General features: G+C 50.2%; 1 protein-coding gene across 2 annotated transcripts in view; it reads right to left on the bottom strand.

Annotated features, from left to right (window-relative positions):
• LOC139388107 (G protein-coupled receptor kinase 3) overlaps positions 1-17,500 on the bottom strand; it is a 192,236-nt gene that overhangs the window by 154,382 nt on the left and 20,354 nt on the right. For both annotated transcript variants that reach the window (XM_071134677.1, XM_071134676.1), the window contains exons 3-7: positions 5,791-5,864; positions 5,221-5,322; positions 4,901-4,975; positions 3,922-3,983; positions 3,096-3,147 (exon numbers count right to left, since the gene is read on the bottom strand). In XM_071134677.1, coding sequence (XP_070990778.1) covers positions 3,096-3,147; positions 3,922-3,983; positions 4,901-4,975; positions 5,221-5,322; positions 5,791-5,864 — 365 coding nt within the window. The remainder of the gene's footprint in view (positions 1-3,095; positions 3,148-3,921; positions 3,984-4,900; positions 4,976-5,220; positions 5,323-5,790; positions 5,865-17,500) is intronic.

The following is a 17,500-nucleotide window of genomic DNA, read 5'->3' as shown; positions in this document are numbered from 1 at the left end:
GATGAAAAGAGAGAGAAATAGAGGGGGGATGAAAAGAGAGAGAAATAGAGAGGGGATGAAAAGAGAGAGAAATAGAGAGGGGGGGATGAAAAGAGAGAGTGAGAAATAGAGAGGGGGATGAAAAGAGAGAGAAATAGAGAGGGGGGTGAAAAGAGAGAAATAGAGAGGGGGGTGAAAAGAGAGAGAAATAGAGAGGGGGGGTGAAAAGAGAGAGAAATAGAGAGGGGGGTGAAAAGACAGAGAGAGTGAGAAATACAGGGGGGATGAAAAGAGAGAGAGAGTGAGAAAAGAAATAGAGAGGGGGGATGAAAAGAGAGTGAGAAATAGAGAGGGGGGGTGAAGAGAGAGAGAGAGAGAGTGAGAAATAGAGAGTGGGGGGATGAAAAGAGAGCGAGAAATAGAGAGGGGGGATGAAAAGAGAGAGAGAGAAATAGAGGGGGGATGAAGAGAGAGAGAGAAATAGAGAGGCGGGATGAAGAGAGAGAGAGAAATAGAGAGGGGGGATGAAAAGAGAGAGTGAGAAAAGAAATAGAGGGGGGATGAAAAGAGAGAGAGTGAGAAATAGAGAGGGGGGATGAAAAGAGAGAGTGAGAAAAGAAATAGAGGGGGGATGAAAAGAGAGAGTGAGAAAAGAAATAGAGGGGGGATGAAAAGAGAGAGTGAGAAATAGAGAGGGGGCATGAAAAGAGAGAGTGAAAAATAGAGAGGGGGCATGAAAAGAGAGAGAAATAGAGGGGGGATGAAGAGAGAGAGAGAAATGGAGAGGGGGGATGAAGAGAGAGAGAGAAATAGAGAGGGGGGATGAAGAGAGAGAGAGAGTGAGAAATAGAGAGGGGGGATGAAGAGAGAGAGAGTGAGAAAAGAAATAGAGGGGGATGAAAAGAGAGAGAGTGAAATAGAGAGGGGGGATGAAAAGAGAGAGAGAGTGAGAAATAGAGAGTGTGGGGATGAAAAGAGAGAGAAATAGAGAGGGGGGATGAAAAGAGAGAGAGTGAGAAATAGAGAGGGGAGGATGAAAAGAGAGAGTGAGAAATAGAGATGGGGGCATGAAAAGAGAGAGAAAGAGAGGGGGGCATGAAAAGAGAGAGAGAGAAATAGAGAGGGGGGATGAAAAGAGAGAGTGAGAAATAGAGAGGGGGGATGAAAAGAGTGAGAAATAGAGAGGGGGGATGAAAAGAGAGAGAAATAGAGAGGGGGGATGAAAAGAGAGAAATAGAGAGGGGGGATGAAGAGAGAGTGAGAAAAGAAAGAGAGGGGGATGAAAAGAGAGAGAGAATGAGAAATAGAGAGTGGGGGATGAAGAGAGAGAGAGAGAGTGAGAAATAGAGAGGGGGGGATGAAGAGAGAGAGAGTGAGAAATAGAGAGTGTGGGGATGAAAAGAGAGAGAGTGAGAAATAGAGAGTGTGGGGATGAAAAGAGAGAGAGTGAGAAATAGAGAGGGGGGATGAAAATAGAGAGAGAAATAGAGAAGGGGGATGAAGAGAGAGTGAGTGAGAAATAGAGAGGGGGATGAAAAGAGAGAAAGTGAGAAATAGAGAGGGGGGGTGAAAAGAGAGAGAGTGAGAAAAGAAATAGAGGGGGGGATGAAAAGAGAGAGTGAGAAATAGAGAGGGGGGATGAAGAGGGAGAGAGAGAAATGGAGAGGGGGGATGAAGAGAGAGAGAAATAGAGAGGGGGGATGAAGAGAGAGAGAGTGAGAAATAGAGAGGGGGGATGAAGAGAGAGAGAGAGTGAGAAATAGAGAGGGGGGATGAAAAGAGAGAGAGTGGGAAATAGAGAGGGGGGATGAAGAGAGAGAGTGAGAAATAGAGAGGGGGGTGAAGAGAGAGAGTGAGAAATAGAGATGGGGATGAAAAGAGAGAGAGTGAGAAATAGAGAGAGGGGATGAAGATAGAGAGAGAGAAATAGAGGGGGGATGAAGAGAGAGAGAGAGAGTGAGAAATAGAGAGGGTGGATGAAGAGAGAGAGAGAGTGAGAAATAGAGAGGGGGGATGAAAAGAGAGAGAGAGTGATAAATAGAGAGGGGGGATGAAAAGAGAGTGAGAAATAGAGAGTGGGGGATGAAGAGAGAGAGAGTGAGAAATAGAGTGGGGGGATGAAAAGAGAGAGAGAAATAGAGAGGGGGATGAAAAGAGAGTGAGAAAAGAAATAGAGGGGGGATAAAAGAGAGAGTGAGAAATAGAGAGGGGGGATGAAAAGAGAGAGAGAGAAATAGAGAGGGGGGATGAAAAGAGAGAGAGAGAAATAGAGAGGGGGGATGAAAAGAGAGAGTGAGAAAATAAATAGAGGGGGGGATGAAAAGAGAGAGTGAGAAAGAGAGTGGGGGATGAAAAGAGAGAGAGAAATAGAGTGGGGGGATGAAAAGAGAGAGAGAAATAGAGAGGGGGATGAAGAGAGAGAGATAAATAGAGAGGGGGATGAAGAGAGAGAGAGAAATAGAGAGGGGGGAAGAAGAGAGAGAGAGTGAGAAATAGAGAGGGGGATAAAAAGAGAGAGAGTGAGAAATAGAGAGGGGGGATGAAGAGAGAGAGAGTGAGAAAAGAAATAGAGGGGGGGATGAAAAGAGAGAGTGAGAAATAGAGAGGGGGATGAAAAGAGAGAGAGAGAAATAGAGAGGGGGGATGAAAAGAGAGAGAAATAGAGAGGGGGGATGAAAAGAGAGAGAAATAGAGAGGGGGGATGAAAAGAGAGAGAGAGAAATAGAGAGGGGGGATGAAAAGAGAGAGAAATAGAGAGGGGGATGAAAAGAGAGAGAGAGAAATGGAGAGGGGGGATGAAGAGAGAGAGAGAAATGGAGAGGGGGGATGAAGAGAGAGAGAGAGAAATAGAGAGGGGGGATGAAGAGAGAGAGAGAAATAGAGAGGGGGGATGAAAAGAGAGAGAGAGTGAGAAATAGAGAGGGGGGATGAAAAGAGAGAGAGTGAGAAATAGAGAGGGGGGATGAAGAGAGAGAGAGTGAGAAATAGAGAGGGGGGGTGAAAAGAGAGAGAGAGTGAGAAATAGAGAGATGGGATGAAAAGAGAGAGAGACAATAGCTTATAATGAAGGTTCATGGAACGCTTACAGGAGTAACACACACACACACGTTACTCACATGGATGTTCAGCTCCACATTCTTCCACTGGCAGAAACGAGTGAACTTGTCACTGGCGAGAGAGAGGAAAAAGAGGAGATGAAGAGAGAGAGAGAGAGAGCGAGAGAGCCAGAGAGAGCGAGAGAGCCAGAGAGAGCGAGCCAGAGAGAGCCAGAGAGAGCGAGCCAGAGAGAGCCAGAGAGAGCGAGCCAGAGAGAGCCAGAGAGAGCGAGCCAGAGAGAGAGCCAGAGAGAGACAGAGAGACAGAGAGAGACAGAGCGAGCCAGAGCGAGCCAGAGAGAGCCAGAGAGAGAGCCAGAGAGAGAGCCAGAGAGAGAGCCAGAGAGAGAGCCAGAGAGACAGAGAGAGGGCCAGAGAGAGACAGAGAGAGACAAAGAGAGCGAGCCAGAGACAGAGAGAGAGAGAGAGAGAGAGAGAGAGAGAGACAGAGAGAGAGAGAGAGAGAGAGACAGAGAGAGAGACAGAGAGAGAGACAGAGAGAGAGACAGAGAGAGAGACAGAGAGAGAGACAGAGAGAGAGACAGAGAGAGAGACAGAGAGAGAGACAGAGAGAGAGACAGAGAGAGAGACAGAGAGAGAGACAGAGAGAGAGCCAGAGAGAGCCAGAGAGAGACAGAGAGAGACAGAGTTAGCCTTCGTAGTGTGGAGAGACGCCTTTCTGTTTTGACACAAATGGATGAATGGATACTAAAAGCACTTTCCTTCTAAATCTGGTGAGGATGAAAAAGTACAGATTATTCTGGCCATTATCCAACATCTTCCCTTTCTCCTCTCCTCCTGCCCCCCTTTCTCCTCTCCTCCCGCCCCGCCCTCACCCCAGTCTCACCTCTCTATGAACTTCTGGAAGATCATCCCTCGCAGGCTGTCACAGATCTCCACGATGTACGGCTGAACACAAACAGGAGTGAGTTAGTGAGTGTGAGAGAGAAGGAGAGAGGGTGACGCCCAGTATGTAGTAGGGATGCCCCCCTACTAAGTATTTTTCGCACGGAAACACAAGAAAAATCCATGTGAAGGGCAAGAACATTTATTTATTTTCAGAGAATAAAAAGTCCATAAAACACACTTGCAAATAGTGTGCTGGGGCGGGGCTTTGCATCTGACACGCGGTTCTATAGGAGGTGCCTGAGGAAAAGTTAAGACGCAAATCACGTCTCGCATCCCCAATACATTGCCAGGTGCACTTTCGGTGTTAACCGGTATTAGAATACGGTAACTCATTTAACGGAAACAACGGAGTACACAAGCGCCATGAAAAGTACGTGGAGCGTTTCAACGGTAAGAAATACGGCTACAACGTGACGCTCAAATACGGCTACAACGCACGCTCAAATAGGAGTTGCTTAGGCGAGACGCAAAATGTTTCCGCTGTCCCTTTAAGAGCGGGAGATTGCCGCGGCAACGGTGGAGAATCTCCAACGTCTCTTGGCAGGCAGCCGCTTCAAACGTAAACCTTGAAAAAAATGACCTAGCGCGTGAACAAAACTATGTAAATAGGCACTTTAGTAGACCAACTTCACACTCTGAAGTCCGTTTCGGGTTCTTTTTGGAGGGAGCGTAGGGATGCATTCTGTGCTCAGCCAATGATTTCCACATGAGAAACAGACCCTCCCATCATAACCTGTTTGTTGTTGTTGTTGTTGTTGCTGTTGTTGCTGCTTCACAGCCACACGATTCGCGTGGATTTTTTGGGGAACCGAAACGGCGAATATTGCCGTGAAAAGCAGCAGAGTTCGCGTCCCCCCCGGGTTTGGGGCTGCGCAGACACACACATGGGAGTCAGAGCGTGAGCGCGTGTTACTCACCTGGAAGAGAGAGGGAGGCACCTGCTTCTTGGCCAGGTGAGTCTGAACGTGATCCACTGCTTTCTTAGAGAAGGCCTGAGAGAGACAGAAACAGAGGGAAAGGGGGAATCCACAAGAATATGGGGGGTGAAACAAATATAGCAACAATAAATGAGTCATTCCCAGTGCAGTTTGGCATTCCAACGGTTTTAGTACGGTTGGGGTTTGTGTCTAATCACTTCCTCCCTGAGAGGAACATAAACACATTTCAGGTTGACGTGGGTGTGCTGGTTTTAAGGCGACTCGGTTACGCTGTGTTGGGCGTGTGTCCGTGTCCTTACATGTGAGCAGGAGAGGAGTTCCTTCATGATGTAGCCGTCATAGATCTGTCTGCTACGGCACAACCTCTCCTCTTCAGAGTCCAACTTCTCGTAGTCCTTAATCTGACACACACAGGGGTTAACACACACACACACTTCCTCTGAAACACACCATGGAATTAGCCTAATCTCAAACGTCTCACATGCACACAAATCCAACGGACAACATACTAGACTCCTGATCTCTGACCAATGTCAGTGAGTGAGTGAGTGAGTGAGTGAGTGAGAGAGAGAGTGAGAGAGAGAGTGAGAGAGAGAGTGAGAGAGAGAGTGAGAAAGCGAGGGGTAAAGAGACAGACAGATTGAAAGATATACAAGTTATCTACAAAAGTATGTGGACACCCCTTCAAACGAGTGGATCCAGACTCTTTCAGCCACACCCGTTGTTGACAGGCGTGTAAAATCTTTAACCGCAGCAATCTTTAACCGCAGCACACTCACAATCTTGAATCTTAAATCTTGAGTTTGGAATGAGATGTTTGACGGGCAGGTGTCCACATACTTTTGGTCATGTAGTGTACATGTTCCTACCTCTTCGTAGAACTTGAGCTGTGGCACGGCCTCGTCGATTTCAGTCAAACAGAAATCTTTGAACAGCAGAAAACCTGAAAACAGAGAAACACACACCATCAGCGAGAATACACACACATAGTTGTTTCTTTGACATTACGACACCAATTATACAATTCTATTTGTGTACACGTGTGTGTGTGTGTTTTGAATTAACTGCAGGAGAAGTCCACGCCACTGCCAACAAAGCAGCCGGGGTTGACTTCCACACACAGCCCTTTCCTTCGAGACTTAGGCCTGTAGTGGATTGGCCTTAACAGAACAAGATTCTCATCTCATTGAGCCAATCCCCTATCAGACACACAGACAGTCTGCAATGTGACTCAGACGGACCACAATGACAGGGAGTGATAGCGCCGTCAGCTCGAATCTCTACAGTCTGCATATTATCACAAAAAAAAAAAATTATATATAAAAAAAAAACGCTCGCCACACACACCATCTACTGGAACCCGTCGGAAACAGCGCTCAGAAACTAGCCCGGGGGTCGCCGTGGTAACCCGCCCGTTGCCTTCCCGGCGCGTGCGCCCATCTGTTCCCGGGGCATTAGCCAATTAGCATTACTGCCGCTAAAATAGACGGGCTAACGAGATGACACAGGGAACAACCTTGCAGAGACAAAAACACGTATGCTACTGGGCGTCGTCTTCCCCTTCGCTCCAAATCCTTCCCCCACCTGATCGCTCTTCTCTGCAGTGGTAGAACTCGTAGCGTGGGTTTACAGAAAAGGTCCAAATACGAGCGGCCCTAAAACCACCGGGAGCAGAGCAATACAGATCCAGTCCATTTTGTCAGACGACATCCCATAAATTGATTCGACTAGGCCTCGCCCCCCACCAGGAAGCACATGCGACAACCCTGCCCGGGTAGAAACCTTGGCTACCAGAAGTTGGGGGCGAGGAGGAGGGACAGGTGGAGGAGGATGGGTAGAGGAGAGAGGGGAAAAAAGAGAAGAGGACGTTAGAACAGTCTTCACCAGCAGTCACACTTCTCCTCTCTACGAACGACTGTCACTGTACACAAAACACCACAACAGTCACACTTCTCCTCTCTACGAGCGACTGTCACTGTACACAAAACACCACAACAGTCAACTCTGGCCTCCCTGTCACAGGAAGACAAGGTTGTTTAAAGAATGAAGTCATCTCACAGTAACACTGTACACACAGAGTACCCTCACACAGAGTACCCTCACACACACAACACACTCAGGCTAACACTTACGCACGCACAGACACACCAAACTAGATGAACGAGTGTGCTGCGGTTAAAGAGATTCTCGGGTACTTGGCATACTTTTTTTAGCCAGTAGTTCTGAAAGGGGCGTTCACCAGGCAAAAGTGGTCCCCGAAAATGGGCGTATTACATCGTATATGTGCGCCATATCCTTGCACTCCCTCTGCCGTGTGTGCTTCTGGCAAGCTGTCACTCAAATGGAGGAGGGGCTGAAGCTCATTGGCTGGAACGCAAAATGCCAAGGGGGGGCTGGCCCATGTGGGGGGAAATTTAAAGAGAATGGCGCAAGGCACAGGTTCCAGATAAACAGGCGCTCGCAAATCTAGGGATTTTCTGGCTAAATCGATGTAAAACAAGACCTCTGCTCATAGACTATGCGTGTGAGCCACGCACGGACACACCCAGCCCCCCCAAAAAAACGTCGCAGTTCAGAGGCATGTCTTTTAACTGAGCTGTCATGAGCAGCGTCTCTTCATTACCTCCCAGAGAGAAAGAGAGAGGGGGGAGGGAGAATGATGCACTGTTTACTACCTCAGAACGGAGGGAATCGCATCTCATCTCTTTTGTCATTTGTCCCACTGAGTCACTTAAAAAAAGGCGCCGTCTGAGGAGACGCCGTTCGAGTCGCTAGCTGCACACGTTATAAATCAGACAAACACACCCAGTTAAAAAAAAGAAAAAGAAAGGAGGTTCTGTGGCAAACGCCGAGCTACGGCAGCACGAGACCGTGAGATGGTCCAGCCGGGGAGGTGACTGTACTGATGAACATCGTGATGATGAGCGAATCGCCAAATTTCCCCTCTGTAGTACAAAGTGCATAAGGCCTTGACGCAGAGCTAAACCCCCCCCTCACCCCTACATACTGCTTGACGCAGAGCTAAACCCCCCCCTCACCCCTACATACTACTTGACGCAGAGCTAAACCCCACCCCCTACATACTGCTTGACACAGAGCTAACCCCCCCCCCCCCACATACTGCTTGACACAGAGCTAACCCCCCCCCCCCACATACTGCTTGACACAGAGCTAAACCCCCCCCCCTACATACTGCTTGACACAGAGCTAAACCCCACCCCTACATACTGCTTGACGCAGAGCTAAACCCCACCCCACCACCCCTACATACTGCTTGACGCAGAGCTAAACCCCCCCCCCCCCCCCCCCCACATACTGCTTGACACAGAGCTAAAACCCCCCCCCCACCCCTACATACTGCTTGACGCAGAGCTAAACCCTCCCCCCCACCCCTACATACTGCTTGACGCAGAGCTAAACCCCCCCCCCCACCCCTACATACTGCTTGACGCAGAGCTAAACCCCCCCCACTCCTACATACTGCTTGACGCAGAGCTAAACCCCCCCCCACCCCACCCCTACATACTGCTTGACACAGAGCTAACCCCCCCCGACCCCTACATACTGCTTGACGCAGAGCTAAACCCCCCCCTCCACCCCACCACTACATACTGCTTGACGCAGAGCTAAACCCCCCCCCCCACCCCTACATACTGCTTGACGCAGAGCTAACCCCCCCCCCCCACCCCTACATACTGCTTGACGCAGAGCTAAACCCCCCCCCCACCCCTACATACTGCTTGACGCAGAGCTAAACCCCCGCCCCCACCCCTACATACTGTTTGACACAGAGCTAACCCCCCCCTACCCCTACATACTGCTTGACACAGAGCTAAACCCACCCCCTCCACCCCACCCCTACATACTGCTTGACGCAGAGCTAAACCCCCCCCCCCCTCCACCCCACCCCTACATACTGCTTGACGCAGAGCTAAACCCCCCCCCACCGCTACATACTGCTTGACGCAGAGCTAAACCCCCCCCCCCCCCCCCACCCCTACATACTGCTTGACACAGAGCTAAACCCCCCCCCCCCCACCCCTACATACTGCTTGACGCAGAACTAAACCCCCCCCCCCACATACTGCTTGACGCAGAGCTAAACCCCCCCCACCCCTACATACTGCTTGACGCGCCACTTCAGCGTTTGTGGGTCTTCTTTTCCAACGGCGTCCATCTGACCAGCGGTGTGAACACACACAGACAGACACAGACAGACACACAGGCAGACAGACACACACAGGCAGACAGACACACACAGGCAGACAGACACACACAGGCAGACAGACACACACACACAGGCAGACAGACACACACACACAGGCAGACAGACACACACACACAGGCAGACAGACACACACAGGCAGACACACGCAGGGAGGAAAAACAAAACCACTTTATTCTCTCCTCTTCCCCCTCTCCTTTATCTCTTCTCCAGACCCTACACAGTATTTCCTCTCCAGGCCAAGCCCCTCCCTCTCCCCGTCCTCCTCTGTTCCTGTCAGAGTGGCACGCAAACAGACAAGACACACACACACACAAGAGAACAAGAATTTTGCCTTACTGCGACCTCGCGCACACCCACGTCGGGATTAACGTGTGCAGAGAGGATCCTTGTTTGCAGCGAGGGTGTGTGTGTGTGCAATGAGCGCGCGCTCGCACACCCGGGCGGGCACGACGGGTGTTATTTGGAATAAGGGTGAAAGAGAAAGATTTTATATGTCACTGGAGCCAGGGATTAACAATCACAGGACACGTCAGCGCTCGCTAGCTAATTCAACAAAATGGTCTCAGAGAGCGCACACACACACACACACACACACACACACACACACACAGGATGAGATGCTTCTCTGTGCTTACTGGAATCACCTGAAGGGTCTGAATATAAGGTGTTGACTAAGTCTCTCTACCTCACAGCTCAACAGTCCACTCAAAACACACCTCTCCTCCATCCATCTCCACTCTCTCGCTCCAGTCCTTTGATGTAGGACGCTCCATTTGTCTTTCTCCCTCTCTCTCACTCCCATCTTTCTCCCGGCTCACAATGTCTTTCCTTCAATATATCCATGTAGACAACCCCCCCCCCCCCCCCCCTCTGTTCTGTCTTTCCATCTCTCGTCACTATACAGGAAGTGTCTAATCATAACAGAAAAAGTGTGCGTCCATGCTTAAACCGTCCCCACACCCACCTTTATCCAGAAACAAACACTTTTACGCTCAAGAGGAACAAAACCTGCTCAGGGCTCCAGACTGCAACCATATAGTCCCATTTTGGGACCCTTTGACTTGGCTGTGCAAGTAGCGAAATGGATTGGTCGCATCCACGCGAGCTGCACATTCTCCGTGGTCACCTCACTCCAAACGTACCAGGTTGTTTTTTTGACTTGGTCAAACAGTAATGTGCATTATCCTTATGATTCCTGTAATGAAAGTCCCTGCCTTGTGCCCGTTTCGCAGGGAACTGGTTCTGTGACGAGCGAGACACTCATCCCACTCTCAATCTAGCTAACGTGTGGAGTTCCCACTTACTCGGGTGGTGAATTAGCCCCAGATAAATAAGCCCATGATATGAGTGCACATTCAGATGTAGGCAAATGCATCTGTATTGTAGGCAAATGCATCTCTATTGTAGGCAAATGCATCTCTATTGTAGGCAAATGCATCTCTATTGTAGGCAAAGTCTTCTCTATTGTAGGCAAAGTCTTCTCTATTGTAGGCAAAGTCTTCTCTATTGTAGGAAAAGTATTCTCTATTGTAGGCAAATGCATCTCTATTGTAGGCAAATGCATCTCTATTGTAGGCAAAGTATTCTCTATTGTAGGCAAAGTCATCTCTATTGTAGGCAGAGGCATCTCTATTGTAGGCAGAGGCATCTCTATTGTAGGCAAAGTCATCTCTATTGTAGGCAAAGTCATCTCTATTGTAGGCAAAGTCATCTCTATTGTAGGCAAAGTCTTCTCTATTGTAGGCAAAGTCATCTCTATTGTAGGCAAAGTCATCTCTATTGTAGGCAAAGTCATCTCTATTGTAGGCAAAGTCATCTCTATTGTAGGCAAAGTCATCTCTATTGTAGGCAAAGTCTTCTCTATTGTAGGCAAAGTCATCTCTATTGTAGGCAGAGGCATCTCTATTGTAGACAGAGGCATCTCTATTGTAGACAGAGGCATCTCTATTGTAGGCAAAGTCATCTCTATTGTAGGCAAAGTCTTCTCTATTGTAGGCAAAGTCATCTCTATTGTAGGCAGAGGCATCTCTATTGTAGACAGAGGCATCTCTATTGTAGACAGAGGCATCTCTATTGTAGGCAGAGTCATCTCTATTGTAGGCAAAGTAATCTCTATTGTAGGCAAAGTCATCTCTATTGTAGGCAAAGTCATCTCTATTGTAGGCAAAGTCATCTCTATTGTAGGCAAAGTCATCTCTATTGTAGGCAAAGTCATCTCTATTGTAGGCAAAGTCATCTCTATTGTAGGCAGTCATCTCTATTGTAGGCAGTCATCTCTATTGTAGGCAGTCATCTCTATTGTAGGCAAAGTCATCTCTATTGTAGGCAAAGTCATCTCTATTGTAGGCAAAGTCATCTCTATTGTAGGCAGTCATCTCTATTGTAGGCAGTCATCTCTATTGTAGGCAGTCATCTCTATTGTAGGCAGTCATCTCTATTGTAGCCAGTCATCTCTATTGTAGGCAGTCATCTCTATTGTAGGCAGTCATAGGCAGTCATCTCTATTGTAGGCAGTCATCTCTATTGTAGGCAGTCATCTCTATTGTAGGCAAAGTCATCTCTATTGTAGGCAGTCATCTCTATTGTAGGCAGTCATCTCTATTGTAGGCAAAGTCATCTCTATTGTAGGCAAAGTCATCTCTATTGTAGGCAGTCATCTCTATTGTAGGCAGTCATCTCTATTGTAGGCAGTCATCTCTATTGTAGGCAGTCATCTCTATTGTACGCAGTCATCTCTATTGTAGGCAAAGTCATCTCTATTGTAGGCAGTCATCTCTATTGAACAAAATACATCTTTTACTTTTGCATTCTATTTTAACAGTCAAATACAACGATATCATAATCGTCAACCCAGAATTCAGGACAGGGTCACGGGGTCAGGTTGAGCATAAAATAATATATTGAATCGTGCATTCCTGCATGGACGTGTTTGATGAAACAACAGGTTGTCTGAATACCATCTCAGTAGTCGATTACACCTCTTAATAAAGTACAGGCAATGACTATATATATATATATATATATAACTTCTTTATTTTCTATTCTGTGAGGCCGCAGAAGAAAAGGATGGTGCTACCAAATCATTGTCTGGTTCCACCAAGGGAAAAGGTTAGTGGGCACCGGGGGGAAAGGTTAGTGGGCACCGGGGGGAAAGGTTAGTGGGCACCGGGGGGGAAAGGTTAGTGGGCACCGGGGGGGAAAGGTTAGTGGGCACCGGGGGGGAAAGGTTAGTGGGCACCGGGGGGGAAAGGTTAGTGGGCACCGGGGGGAAAGGTTAGTGGGCACCGGGGGGAAAGGTTAGTGGGCACCGGGGGGAAAGGTTAGTGGGCACCGGGGGGAAAGGTTAGTGGGCACCGGGGGGAAAGGTTAGTGGGCACCGGGGGGAAAGGTTAGTGGGCACCGGGGGGAAAGGTTAGTGGGCACCGGGGGGAAAGGTTACACTAAAAGGTCAGTGGGCACCGGGGGGCAAAGGTTAGTGGGCACCGGGGGGAAAGGTTAGTGGGCACCGGGGGAAAAGGTTAGTGGGCACTGGGGGGAAAAGGTTAGTGGGCACCGGGGGGAAAAGGTTAGTGGGCACCGGGGGGAAAAGGTTAGTGGGCACCGGGGGGAAAAGGTTAGTGGGCACCGGGGGGAAAAGGTTAGTGGGCACCGGGGGGAAAAGGTTAGTGGGCACCGGGGGGAAAAGGTTAGTGGGCACCGGGTGGGAAAAGGTTACACTAAAAGGTCAGTGGGCACCGGGGGGAAAAGGTTAGTGGGCACCGGGGGGGAAAAGGTTAGTGGGCACCGGGGGAAAAGGTTAGTGGGCACCGGGGGGGGAAAGGCTAGTGGGCACCGGGGGGAAAGGTTAGTGGGCACCGGGGGGAAAGGTCAGTGGGCACCGGGGGGGAAAGGTTAGTGGGCACCGGGGGGAAAGGTTAGTGGGCACCGGGGGGAAAGGTTAGTGGGCACCGGGGGGAAAGGTTAGTGGGCACCGGGGGGAAAAGGTTACACTAAAAGGTCAGTGGGCACCGGGGGGAAAAGGTTAGTGGGCAACGGGGGGGGAAAGGTTAGTGGGCAACGGGGGGGGAAAGGTTAGTGGGCACCGGGGGGGGAAAGGTTAGTGGGCACCGGGGGGAAAGGTTAGTGGGCACCGGGGGGGGAAAGGTTAGTGGGCACCGGGGGGAAAGGTTAGTGGGCACCGGGGGGGAAAGGTTAGTGGGCACCGGGGGGAAAGGTTAGTGGGCACCGGGGGGAAAGGTTAGTGGGCACCGGGGGGAAAGGTTAGTGGGCACCGGGGGGAAAAGGTTAGTGGGCACCGGGGGGAAAGGTTAGTGGGCACCGGGGGGAAAAGGTTAGTGGGCACCGGGGGGAAAGGTTAGTGGGCACCGGGGGGAAAAGGTTAGTGGGCACCGGGGGGAAAAGGTTAGTGGGCACCGGGGGGAAAAGGTTAGTGGGCACCGGGGGGAAAAGGTTAGTGGGCACCGGGGGGGAAAGGTTAGTGGGCACCGGGGGGGAAAGGTTAGTGGGCACCGGGGGGAAAAGGTTAGTGGGCACCGGGGGGAAAAGGTTAGTGGGCACCGGGGGGAAAAGGTTAGTGGGCACCGGGGGGAAAAGGTTAGTGGGCACCGGGGGGAAAAGGTTAGTGGGCACCGGGGGGAAAAGGTTAGTGGGCACCGGGGGGAAAAGGTTAGTGGGCACCGGGTGGGAAAAGGTTACACTAAAAGGTCAGTGGGCACCGGGGGGAAAAGGTTAGTGGGCACCGGGGGGGAAAAGGTTAGTGGGCACCGGGGGAAAAGGTTAGTGGGCACCGGGGGGGGAAAGGTTAGTGGGCACCGGGGGGGGAAAGGTTAGTGGGCACCGGGGGGAAAGGTCAGTGGGCACCGGGGGGGAAAGGTTAGTGGGCACCGGGGGGAAAGGTTAGTGGGCACCGGGGGGAAAGGTTAGTGGGCACCGGGGGGAAAGGTTAGTGGGCACCGGGGGGAAAAGGTTACACTAAAAGGTCAGTGGGCACCGGGGGGAAAAGGTTAGTGGGCAACGGGGGGGGAAAGGTTAGTGGGCAACGGGGGGGGAAAGGTTAGTGGGCACCGGGGGGGGAAAGGTTAGTGGGCACCGGGGGGAAAGGTTAGTGGGCACCGGGGGGGGAAAGGTTAGTGGGCACCGGGGGGGGAAAGGTTAGTGGGCACCGGGGGGGAAAGGTTAGTGGGCACCGGGGGGAAAGGTTAGTGGGCACCGGGGGGAAAGGTTAGTGGGCACCGGGGGGAAAGGTTAGTGGGCACCGGGGGGAAAAGGTTAGTGGGCACCGGGGGGAAAAGGTTAGTGGGCACCGGGGGGAAAGGTTAGTGGGCACCGGGGGGAAAAGGTTAGTGGGCACCGGGGGGAAAGGTTAGTGGGCACCGGGGGGAAAAGGTTAGTGGGCACCGGGGGGAAAAGGTTAGTGGGCACCGGGGGGAAAAGGTTAGTGGGCACCGGGGGGAAAAGGTTAGTGGGCACCGGGGGGGAAAGGTTAGTGGGCACCGGGGGGGAAAGGTTAGTGGGCACCGGGGGGGGAAAGGTTAGTGGGCACCGGGGGGGAAAGGTTAGTGGGCACCGGGGGGGAAAGGTTAGTGGGCACCGGGGGGGAAAGGTTAGTGGGCACCGGGGGGGAAAGGTTAGTGGGCACCGGGGGGGAAAGGTTAGTGGGCACCGGGGGGAAAAGGTCAGTGGGCACCGGGGGGGAAAAGGTCACACTAAAAGGTTAGTGGGCACCGGGGGGAAAGGTTAGTGGGCACCGGGTGGGAAAAGGTTAGTGGGCACCGGGGGGTGGGAAAAGGTTAGTGGGCACCGGGGGGGGGGAAAGGTTAGTGGGCACCGGGGGGGGGAAAGGTTAGTGGGCACCGGGGGGGGGAAAGGTTAGTGGGCACCGGGGGGGAAAGGTTAGTGGGCACCGGGGGGGAAAGGTTAGTCTGGAGCAGGGTGTGAAATTACATTTTTGGTCCACCAGCCACTGTGGCAGGTAGATAAAAAAATACATAGAACTTTGCTGCTACTTTAGAGCAGACACACACACCTTATGAGGTGTTGGCAGCACTTAAGTACCATAGATATTTCAACACGACCAACTTCCTGTCGACAAGTTATTTCAGGTCATCACTCTGGTCTTTTGCTTCCTCTTGCCCACGCACGCCAGATGCTGTCAAACCTCCTTCAGTTTCATTATGAGCCTGTGAAGTAGGGCTGGGCGGTATCCAGATGTTCATGTTGTAATACCGTCCTTCTCTCACACCAGGATGTATGGTATTACCGGCTTAGTGCACAAGGGGGCTCGAAAAATCGCAACAACAAAAAAATCCCATCGGGCGTCCATTACCAGAATGCTAACGGAATTAGCACAAGTACATGCGAATTTCCATGGAGGGCTGCTAGCTAGACATGCTAACGAGCACAAACGAAAATAAACTAAATTGCAGACAGGCAATCCAGCTCATATACATATATATGTACACATAGCCACGGGAAGTAGGGGTGCTGAGGGTGCTGCAGCATCCCCCGGAAAAAAGATTTATTTGATTTTTGACATATTTATTTTTTCAGGATTCAGTATGAAAAAAGATGTAAATGTACTCACTAATGTCAGTTACTCTGGATAAGAGAGTCTACGGAAATGGAAAAAGGAACGAATTGATCATTTCAGTTCTCAGGTAGAAATAGGTTGCATTTGCAAAGTATTTCAAGAAACTGGAAAGCATATCAAGAAAGTCTTGCCAGATGAACTGTTTAGTACAGATAACTATCAGACTCAAGTTACAAATGCGGGTAAACACTCAAATATATTCGGTACATTTTCTGGGGACAAAACTAGTGCACTTGGCCTTTACTAGTTCTGTGTTAGCAGACCGATAGACTAGATGTCTTCAGCGTGGACAAAAAAAACATTCTGCATCTCACCCCCAGTACAAATGCAAAAAGGTGAAGATATATATAGAAATATGTTAAACAAATCGCAGCACCCCCACACCAAAACTACTTCCTGTGGCATACACAGGCAGGAGCTACCGAGCTACATTTTACTAGCCAATGTGAATCAGAGACATTGTGCAAAGAGAGAGGGAGAGAGACAGAGAGACAGAGAGAGAGACAGGGAGAGAGATGTTTACTGTTAATTTTTATTGTTTATTTCACTTTATATATTATCTACCTCACTTGCTTTGGCAATGTTAACACATGTTTCCCATGCCAATAAAGCCCTTGAATTGAATTTTGAGAGAGACAGAGAGAGAGACAGAGAGAGAGACAGAGAGCGAGAGAGAGAGCGAGAGACAGAGACAGAGAGAGAGACAGAGAGAGAGACAGAGAGAGAGACAGAGAGAGAGACAGAGAGAGAGAGAGAGAGCGACAGAGAGACTGACAGAGAGAGAGACAGAGAGAGAGACAGAGACAGAGAGACAGAGACAGAGAGACAGACAGACAGAGAGAGACAGAGACGGAGAGAGACAGAGACGGAGAGAGACAGAGACGGAGAGAGACAGAGACGGAGAGAGACAGAGACGGAGAGAGACAGAGACGGAGAGAGACAGAGACGGAGAGAGACAGAGACGGAGAGAGACAGAGACAGAGAGAGACAGAGAGAGACAGAGACAGAGAGAGACAGAGACAGGCAGCGAACACAATATGCCCCGTCAACTTAATTAATTCAGCCACTTACTTAGGTTAGCAAGTCAAACTTAGGGGTTCGTGTTAACGTATTTCAGGCAAGGATTTTTCATTCTTATCTTGCTGCGTTCTGCGAACGCAGATCTGAAAAGCTTCTTGTTGTAATTTCTGCTCAGCATCGGACACATTTTGTGCTTCAGCTGCACCTCTTGACACCCCGCTAACAGGCAGCGCTCTGACTGGCGTGTAGCTTCTGTTCCCCCGGTGTAGCCAGCCTATTTTCCCTCTAGGGAGAAAGGCACGCTGAACTTGAAGCAAAACCGTTAGGAAATGTAGCCGCCTCCATTCTTTCTATGACAGGCCTAAAGGACAGAAATATGACGGCCCCCAACGTGAGCTCATTTACTTGTGCGGCTGCCAGCCAAAGAGCGTTGCACTTCTGTTTTCATCTGATGAAAATGATGCTGTTTTGGAAAACTATAGCTGCACATCCCTGATCACTCTACCGAAGCAACAAACAAACTAAAGAAGCACGACCCCTGTCAATCCACAGCTGGACCATCCCCCCCCCTCCCCCTTGTGCCGTTTACAAACACACGTGACTGGCTCAACAGTTCCGGGGAACTATGGAAAGCTTAATAATGTAAACTAAAGGGAGAACGCGATCGGTTTCATCTCTGAACACATTGCACAGGTTGACTGGAGGTATTTACTATGATTGCTACAAATATATATATTTTTTA

This window comes from Oncorhynchus clarkii, chromosome 29, assembly GCF_045791955.1.
Source record: "Oncorhynchus clarkii lewisi isolate Uvic-CL-2024 chromosome 29, UVic_Ocla_1.0, whole genome shotgun sequence".
Lineage (NCBI taxonomy): Eukaryota > Metazoa > Chordata > Actinopteri > Salmoniformes > Salmonidae > Oncorhynchus > Oncorhynchus clarkii.
This window is presented reverse-complemented; position numbering and strand designations above follow the sequence as displayed.